Source organism: Nicotiana sylvestris, chromosome 9 (assembly GCF_000393655.2).
Source record: "Nicotiana sylvestris chromosome 9, ASM39365v2, whole genome shotgun sequence".
NCBI classification, from domain to species: domain Eukaryota; kingdom Viridiplantae; phylum Streptophyta; class Magnoliopsida; order Solanales; family Solanaceae; genus Nicotiana; species Nicotiana sylvestris.
This window is the reverse complement of record NC_091065.1, coordinates 107,389,932-107,400,178: the sequence shown is the minus strand read 5'-3', so window position 1 is coordinate 107,400,178 and position 10,247 is coordinate 107,389,932. Positions and strand designations below refer to the sequence as shown.

Below are 10,247 nucleotides of genomic sequence, written 5' to 3'. Positions count from 1 at the left end.
CCTTTTCCCATTACCAAAGGATACACTCCCTCCTTGCAAGGCTTTTAGTGAAAGAAAATCCATGGTATTCCCAGTCATGTGCTTTGAGCATCCACTATCCATGAACCATTATTGACTGCTTCTTTTCACTGTTCCCTGCACAAAGAGATCACGGGTTAGATTTAGGAACCCAAGCAAGTTTGGGTCCCTTGTAATAATCAAGAGGATGAAGAAGTGCTCTTATAGTCCATGCAGGTAATATGCGTTTTTTATGGGTGGCACCTGGTCCCTTTTCAGCAGTTACTCTCTCAGCAAAAAATTTGATTTTTTTAAGAGACTGAACCCTAGCTTGGCAATTTTCTTTGAAATGCCTATTGTTCCCACAATGGGTACACAACCAATTGTCAGGTACAGTAACATACTTGCTATGAGGGTTATAAGGAGTTCTCACCCTTTGAAACCTTATTCCCTGCCTGTTTCCACCATTATTAACGTACATGGCAGTAATAGCATTCGAGGACCAGGTCTACTTAAGAGACTTCCCAAGATCATTTTTTACTCTTTCCAATTCTGCTTGAAGTTGTCTATTTTTCTCAAGGTCAGCACGTAGACTAGTTTTTATAGCATTTAACTCGTTTTCAAGCTTAATATGTGCTTCACTAGCAACTTTTTCCCTTTCTCATAATTTCTAGGCCTACGTTCTGCTTTGAGTTCCTCTATTGTTTCCCTCAAGTCTATAATCACAACTACGAGGCCATATCTTTCTTGCTCTAAGACATCAACTTTCTCCACTAAGTCATTCTTTTCTTTATTGAATTTTTCAATAGCTTCTTTTAAGTCAACAGCTACTACCATCAAATCGTCTCTTTCATGTTCTACACTAGCAACTTTCTTAGTTAGAACCTCCTTTTCAATTTCCAGATTACCTATGGTTTCCTTCAGATCAACCACACAAACTACCAGGTCATCTCTAGTTCGTTCAACATCTCCTAACTCTATGGTTAAGGCATCCTTATCATCTACAAGACTATGATAGGCATCAATTAATACATTTGTTAATGACATGAGTTTCTTAGGAGAGTAGGATTTCATATTTCTCTGAACATCCCTGAAAGTTACCTCATCATTATCATCATCTTCATCATTGTCTGACTGCGCCATCAAGGCAAATATTGAATCATATTCATTTGCTTCACTTTCAACAGCCCTCATAGAACTATCACCTGCATCATTTTCTTCTTCAGACTCACTGGAGGAATCTCCCCATGCTTCAAGAACTTGCTTCACAACGTTGTCAGAGACGTTCTTTCTTTTGAAGCGTTTGTCAGGAATCGGGTTTCTCTTGGCTGCTTTATCAGGCTTGTACTTGAAGTGTTCTTGCTTTAGGAGAGGGAAATCTTTGATGAAATGCCCTGGCTTACCACATTTATGACAGAGGTCATAATTCTTTAGTTTGCTGGAACTGCCAGCTTTGGTATGCCTCTATTCCTTCAGACCATCTTCTGAAACCTTCTGGTTAGGTAAGCCATGTCATTGTCCTCTTCACTTGAGTCATTGTTTTCAGCTTTGAGTATCACGTTATTTTCCTTCTTTGGTTCTCTTCTTCTACTATCCTTTTTCTTCTTCATTTCGTAGGTTTTCAGATTTCCAACTAGCTCATCTATAGTTAGGGCCTGCAGATCCTTTGCTTCAGTAATGACATTCACTTTACTCTCGCATGAACTGGGCAAAACACTAAGAATTTTTCTCACTAGCTTGTTCCTAGTGTCACACCTCCTTTTTACCGCGCCCGCGGGGCGCGTGGGGAGTTTTCTCCAATTAAAGGACAGTCGAAACGGGATTTGTTTGTTTGTTTTAGAGTCGCCACCTAGGAATTTTAAGGCGTCCCAAGTCACCGGTTTTAATCCCTGAATCGAGGAGAATATGACTCTGTCTATTTAACAGTCTGCGCACCAGAAATCCGGATAAGGAATTCTGTTAACCCGGGAGAAGGTGTTAGGCATTCCCGAGTTCCGTGGTTCTAGCACGGTCGCTCAACTGTTATATTCGGCTTGATTATTTTGATTTGTAAAATACATTTTTATTGCATGATTTTATTGTTACCGCTTCTATTTAGATTTAAAGACCCTTCTTTGAATCGAATCACGCGTACGTGTATCCGTTTTATATATTATATATATTTTAACGTGAAAAATCGTGTCACGCGTACGTATACACAATGATATTGATAATATAATAATTATTATTTTTTTCGAAATTTTTTATTATAAGAAAAAAAAAAGGACTAGTTCGAAATTGTGCTTAAAATAAAATTAAGAACGTTCGTCGCTCTTGTATAATTAAATATTGAACCGCACATCTCGAGTTATATGAAATTAATATTGATATTCTCCGAAGAGCCCCCTTTTTATTAAATGTTCGTTCGAAGTTGCGCGAACGCATAATCCGAATTGCTTTTAGAAATATAATCAGGTTACGCGAACGCATCCCTAATCACGCAAAATATTCTTAATAGTAGTATAGATTTTCCATAAATTGTTGAATGTTAACCGCAAATTATATTTTTTGCGTAAGAATTAAATTTCTCCAAGCCATTCAAATTTAAAAGGGTAAAAATAAACGTGGGATTAATAATACCATTTTTTCGTAAATACAATATATGCATACCCAAAAAATGAATTGCATATAAAACTAGGAAAGAGAATTAATTTGATGAACAAACTAATAGTTTTCGAAGAAATTATATCTCCTTCTCATCTACTTGTTTTTAGTCCAAAGTTATAATGGTTTGGTTAATGTTTGCAATGGAAGATAAGAGTCAAGTTGATAAGAAAAAAGAAATATTACAAACTGATTCAATAAAATTGCTTTATATACAACGTAGTTGTTCGTCGGAACCATTCATAATATTTTAACGTCGTAACAAGCTAATCAATTCGTCGGAACCATTCATAATATTTTAACGTCCATATATGAAAAAATACAATCAACATCATTTTAACCTTATTCAACAACAGAGGTTAGAACGTAGTTTTCTTGATATTTCTATTCTACTTTACATTTAGCTAACAATGTTACGGGATGTAATCAATGGCCCATTTTTATGTCATATTCCCTATTTTGACAATTCAAATATAACTATACTAATGAGATTTCGAAATGGACAATATTATTACAAAACTTATGCAAACTTTTAAAAAGAAAACGATTAGATAATAGTCTTCATGTCAAGCATACTACTTTGTTAACCAACTGAAACAAACTGAAATTTAAACTAATAAAATTTAAATGAGTAGAAGACATCCTTATAATTCCAAACTTCATTTACTTGCCATGTTGAAGCTTTTCATGACATGAATTTACAGATATGTACCTGATATTGGAAGCAAAAGAAAATGATGATGAGAATCAGCAGCAGTAATAACAGTACAATAGCAACAACTGCCCAGCAACAGTAACAACCCAGTAACAGACCGGTGGAGTAGTAATCCCAAAAACAAAAGCTTTAAGCTTTAAATGAAACAACAACCATTAATACTAATTTCAAACAAAGAAAGAAAGCAGTAGATTTTTTAGCTTTTATTTTTATTTTGAAAGCTTAAATATTTTTTCGGAATTTTTCTCTCTTCTATTCTCTGTCCGTTTTTTTCTCTCTATCTGTGTGTGTATTTTTTTTTCGTATCTCCCTCTATTTCTGTTCTCTGTATTTCTTTTCATTTGTCTTCAAGACTTCCCATATATATAATCCCATCCCATAAATCTTTTAATCAATTAAATCAATACTTTTTCTCTACCCAACCCATTATCTTTCCACTCATCCCCATTACATTAAATAAACATATCACACCACCCCATTATATTTTGTCCCCCATGCTTTATTTAAAATAATGCAAGATTCCCCTTTAATTTAAATCTTGTCCCCCCTTTATATTAAATAATCATATCACAACCCACCCCATTTCATTTTGTCCCCCATGCTTCAAATAAACAATTTCAAAATGTACAATTCCTAAACTACCCCTTCCGACCTTACTGAAATTACCAAACTACCCCTGAACGTATTACAAATTTACCAAACTACCCATCAGCTATAACACATCAATTAATCAAACTTAACCAAAATATAGACAATATGATCAATTTCTAACAATGTTCAAACAACAATATGAACATGGATGAACATCATAACAACAATATCACATGAACACAATTTTAACAACATTTCAACAACAAATCACATGAACACGAATTGAACAACAAAGAACAACTAAAATTTGATTGAACAATATTTTAGCAACAAACAATCCTATTTTCGGATTCAACAACAACAACAAACAAAGTATGAAGATTTCTAAATTCAATCATATTGAACTTAAAATCAACTCTAACAACATTACAACAAACAATTCTTATATTAAACTTTAAACAAGATTATGAGAACAATTCAAGCAATAATTATAAATGGTAAACAAGAAATCAAACTATACAAAATTCGGATTCAAGATCATCCAAACAAAGTATGAACATGAATGAATCTATTTTAAGACAACAAACATGACGGATTAAACGATTAAAACAATATATTCCTTTAATACAACTAAATTCTTTAAACAAATAACAAGATCGACGAAGAAACAATTATGAACTTAAACTTGAACTTAACAATATTAACAATTTCTAACAATACATAAACACATGAAACAAATTGAAGAAATAGTTGATTAAATTTCAATTTGAATCTAACAAACATCAAACTAACAAATACTTACTTAAACAATAATACAAACATGAAATAAACATGAAAACAACTAATTAAACTTCTATTTTGAAATCTGAAAATTAATTTAACGAAACATATGAACAAACTAAAAATTATTTCAACGACGAACAACGAACAAAACAAGGATTAAATCATTTAACGATTTGAATCCGGAAAATATCAAACAAAATATGGACAAAAATAAAACTCAAAAACAACTAACCGGAGATGAATCAACGACGCACTTTTATTGTAAGCAAATCTGTCCGAGCCTCGACCAAAGCTCGAACGAAGGACGACGAAGACGAAGAAGAAGTAGAAGCAGCCGCAGCTACTGCCGTGACGAGCAGCAGCACGACGTCGAGAAGCAGAAGCAGCGGCGGAGGAAGGAGTAGCAGCGGCAGCGTCACTATTGCGACGTGGCAGCAGCGGCGACGACCCAGCAGTGGCAGAAACGGGCGGCATCAACTCGACGGAGGAAGCAAAAGCAGTAGCACGGCACAGTAGTAACGGGCATGACAACGATGGTCGTTTGGTGGTGGTTCGGGTGCTCGAGGAATGCAGCCATGGCTGCTAGAGAAGCAGTGGTCGTCCATGGATGTCGAGCTCAAGCTTGAGCTCGACGAAGAAGATGAAAGCAAACGCGGGCAGCCATGGCGCAAAAACAAAAACGACAATGGTGAAGCTTGAGGGCAGCCATGGTTATGTGGTGAAGGGGTGGTTGTGGTGGAGATGGTGAAGTAGCCATTGATGGAGCTTGTCTTTCTTGAGGAAGAAGAAGAAGAAAGATAGAAAGGGGGGCGGGTGAGTTTTGCAATTTTTAGGGTTTTCTTCATTTTGTTTTTGTTTTGTTTTGTAAAATGTAAAACAAAAAGGGTTTGGGTCTTTTGGGTTATGGACTGGGTCGACCCAGTTCGAAATGGACTGGGTCGTAGGGAAGATTGGGCCATTTTTTGGGCCTATGGCTTGAAATCGAAGAAGAGGCCCAATTCCGACTTTCTTTATATTTTCGCTCTTTTTTCTTCTTTTATTTCTCTAAAACTAAATTATAAAAATACTTAAACTATTATTAAGAATTAAATTAAGTTATAAAAGCGCAAATTAACTCCCAATAACAATTAACGCACAATTAAGTAATAATTAAGCATAAAATTGTATATTTGGACATTAAATGCTAAAAATGCAAACGATGCCTACTTTTGTAATTTTTAATTTTTGTAAAACAAATTTAATTACTAACAACTATAGAATTAAATCCTACATGCAAAATGCGACATATTTTTGTATTTTTTATTAATTTATCAAATAAACACGCACAGACAAATACAAATAATTATTCAAAATATCACAAAATATCACAAAATTGCACACCAAAGAAAAATCATTTTATTTTTGGATTTTTTGGGAGTAATTCTCATATAGGGCAAAAATCACGTGCTTACAGCTGCCCCTCTTTGCCCGGATACACGAAGGGTTTTCGTGCAAAGATAAAGCGAGCGATTTTTGCCCATCCGAGTACTCCGTGTGAAGCATTTTTTGAAAAAGATTTGACCGAACCTTTGCTTCAAAGGTTTCCTACATATCCTGGGCTAAACAGGAATCAGGTCAATGTAGTTCGGGAAGTTTTGGTAGCTGGGACTACCGTGGGACTGTGATGTTACTGCTGCTTCGTGCTGTTTTTACTGCTTGCTGACCTCCTTATTACACCTTACTGTAAAGGAAATACAAAATTAAACTAGACTATGGTACATGAATTATAAAATCTTATCTAGATCATGCTCTCGCGTTTCTTGTTGTCTTGATATCTTGGTGACTCTTGGGCATTGGTCTTATTCCGTATTCCTTTTGGAACTCTTGTTGTTTCTTGTTGGGGATCTTGTTGGACTCCTCTGTTTTATTGATTCTAAGTGTGCTCCTTTTTCATATGAGCGGGCTTTTGATTTCAACACTTCAATTGCATTTCCTCGTTCAAGGAACTTTTAGGTGGAAAAATCCCTGCTCAATGGGATAAAAAATCATGACCTACACTGGTAGGATTTCAACTTCACTATGAGCAAACTTCATATTACAACCTATGCAATCTAGGAATTAAACTCCTAATTCTTCACTAATTTGTAATACACTTATTACAAGCCACTTTGCAATACACCTATTACAAAGACTTCAACTATGACTAACTCTAGTCACGATACAAACACTGAAGGTTTATGGTTTTCAAGAGGTTCCTAATTAAAGCTTCTAGATAAGCAAAGTAGGAATTATAATGAAGAACAATTACAAAGTTAAAACTAAACTAAGGACATACAAGAGACTAGCTATAGGAACTGGTATGTAGTAGCATTGTACTTTGTTCTTGATGTACTTAAGAATTGAATGCTTGATTGAGTTACGGCTGGAGAGCTTGAATGAATTCTCAAATGTTCAAGTGATGTTTTTTTAATACTCTTTGTTAATACAACTTGGATGACATCACTTGAATGATATAATCATTTGGTTGGTCAAAGGGGAGTGTCTGCAGTACTGTGTTGCACTATTTTCGTGTACAGTGCAGGCAGTCACTTTCGAGCTGTAGACAGTTGACTTCATACTGCTATCACGAAAACACAAGGGGATCAGGTCCCTGTGTTGATTTTTTATCTTCTGAAGTCATACAACTCACATTAGCTCGAGTCCGTTGATTGAGTTGTGTACCAAGTGTGACAGGTCCCTTATCTGATTCTTTGACAATAAGTTTGTTAGATCATCAAAACATAAAGCTAAAGTATTGTAAACCCATCACTCATTTTATATCTCACTTTAGTTCTTTCACATTCAAGCATATTTATAGGTTATCAATAGTAAGAGCATTTGGGATCAAGGCCTTAAGCATGATTTGAAATTATACTATCTCGACATGTTGATCACACTAGGATATTTTCCCGACGGAGAACACAAGACGATAAGAGAATTTGGTGCATATTCTTAGTATATATCTTTCAACACAAGCTTATTCGGAATAGTAAAATATATAAGGAATAACTCGGAACATGAGAATTAGGAACTTGGGCCAACCATACTTGAAACTTATGGGAACATCATGGAATTCGATTTCAAGAGAGAAGTTTAGCCGACATACCTTGTTTGAGCTTTTCTTAAGTTACTACAATGCCCCAACACTTCTAGCAATAACAATCTATAGGAAGATAGCGAAAATTGGTTAGTAATTAGAAGGATTCTCATGGTGTAACTCTCTTAGGAATTTTGTCAAACACCTATCATGCAAAATAAACTACAAGGCTCTACAATGGTAATCCATTTTTCCCTCAACCAATTTCAACAAGAAATAACCCAAAATGGTTCACTAACCCCACATAATACAACCTAGTGTCGCATGCATGGCCTATTTCCAACCCCACAATATACTTGAACTCAACCTCTTGCATGAAAGCTTAGGAGTAGGAGTTACCCGGATAGATGATAATCTAGTGATTGGCTTCCTTGATTCTTGAAGATTGGTGCAAGATTGGATGATTAGAATGTTAGGTTTTCTCCTTCTCTCTCTAAAATACTCTTACCTCTCTCTAAGATCATAAGAAGTCCACTTCAAAATGAGCCTCTAAGGCTATTTATTAAAATTGGGTCGAGTTATAAAAATAGGAAAATGGACCCTCCAAACTCAGGTCTACAGTCACAGAATGGACCGCGTAACAGATATGCGGCCAGCAAAATGGGCTGCGAAAATGATGCAAAGAACTGAGCTGGTCTGGACCGGTTTGCGATGGGTCTGCGGTTCGCAGACCACTTATGTGGACGCAAAATGGACCGCAGAATCACCCAACAAAATTCTTCATGCCATATCTGCGATGGAGAATGCGGACTGCGAAACAGATGCACGATCGCATAAATGACCGCAAAACATCCTTCAAATTTCAACAAAGTTTTTGCCCAACTTCGCGATGGATATGCGGCCTGTGGAGTGGTTCTGCGGTCTCGAACTTGACCGCAGAAACTGCCTTCTTCTGCCAAAAAGTCAACAAGCTTGTTTAATGCATTCTACAAGTTACTGCTATAACTACTACCCATGTATACATTGCCCTACCTCGGTACCACTAAACTTGAATTCCTTGGTGAAATTTTGTGGGGCCTTACATTTTCCACACTTATTACAACAATCATTTCCTTTGAAGTTCCTGTTGGAACTTCCTTTCTTTGGGATCCCACCATTTTTACGAATCATCTTTTGAAATCTTCAAGTGAGATACGTCATGTTAGATTCATCATTACTTGAGTTAGTGTGGACAACTTTAAGAATCAGGTTTTTCTCCTTCTTGGGATCTCTTATTTCAAGATCTTTCTTTCTCTTCATCTCATAGGTTTTGAGATTTCCAATGAGTTCATTAGTGGTCAGCTTCTGCAGATTCTTGGCTTCAGTGATTACATTCACTTTACATTCCTAGGAACCTGGTAAAACATTGAGTGTTTTCCGGACTATCTTGTTTCTTGGGATGACTTCTCCAAGGGAGTGAAGCTCATACTCAGTAGTAAGCATATCAATTTTAGACTGTTTAACCTGAGTAGTTCCCTCATGGGCAGTTTGAAGAGCTTCTCAGATCTCCTTAGCAGACTGACAAGCTGAGATGCGGTTGTATCCATCTAGTTCGATGCCACAAACAAGAATCTTCTTTGCCGTAAAACTCTTCTCAATAGCCTTTCTATCAGCATCGTTGTACTCTTTTCTTGTTTTTGGGACTGTAACTGTTCCCTCACCAACAGTTTTCATGGGAACAAAATGTCCATCATAGATTACATCACACAACTCTGAGTCCTCAGCCATGATGAAGTCATGCATTCTTGTTTTCTACCAACCATAATATTGGTCGTTGAATCTTGATGATATGTACGTTGATTGTCCTTCCTCGAAGTTTGGTGGAGCAGCCAAGTAGATTATTTCTAGGTGTTAACCTTTTTAGAAAGAACCTGCTCTGATACCAATTGATAGAAACTAAGAGTCACCAAACTGTATAGAGAACCAAGTTCTATATCAGTTTACACAATAAGAAACAGACTGTAAAACCAAATAGTATAGGGAACCAGGTTCTCTATCTGTTCCCACATTAAATCGGCAGCAAATAAACAATACGCGATATTTACGTGAAAAACTCCTTGCTCAAGGGATTAAAAACCATGACCTACCCTAGTAGGATTCAACTCCACTAAATCGAGCAAACTTCAGATCATAACTTATTGCAACTTAGGAATTAAACTCTTAATCCCTCACCCCTTACAATAACTCTAATGTAAGCCCTTTGCAATAATTCTATTACAAAGCAACAAACCTTGACTAACTCAAGTCAAGAAACTAAACCAAACAGTAGTTTAAATTTGTCCTACAAAGACACTTCTTGAAAGTAGTGTAGGATTAAAAATGAAGAACAAAATAACAAAGACTCAATAAACCTAAGGACTTAAGATATCTTCAATCTTTGGATCTGGTCCTTGAGGTTGCAGCAACTTTTGTTCTTGAGAGATG

General features: G+C 36.0%; 1 protein-coding gene across 1 annotated transcript; it reads right to left on the bottom strand.

Moving 5' to 3' along the window:
• Positions 1–606: 606 nt before the first annotated feature.
• On the bottom strand, positions 607–9,566 carry LOC138878021 (uncharacterized). Its single transcript, XM_070157675.1, has 5 exons — positions 9,347–9,566; positions 8,980–9,142; positions 7,854–7,910; positions 1,476–1,701; positions 607–1,395 (listed from the first exon to the last, which is right to left on the bottom strand). Exons 1-5 carry the CDS (start codon positions 9,564–9,566, stop codon positions 607–609), a joined length of 1,455 nt encoding a protein of 484 aa, XP_070013776.1.
• Positions 9,567–10,247: the final 681 nt, after the last annotated feature.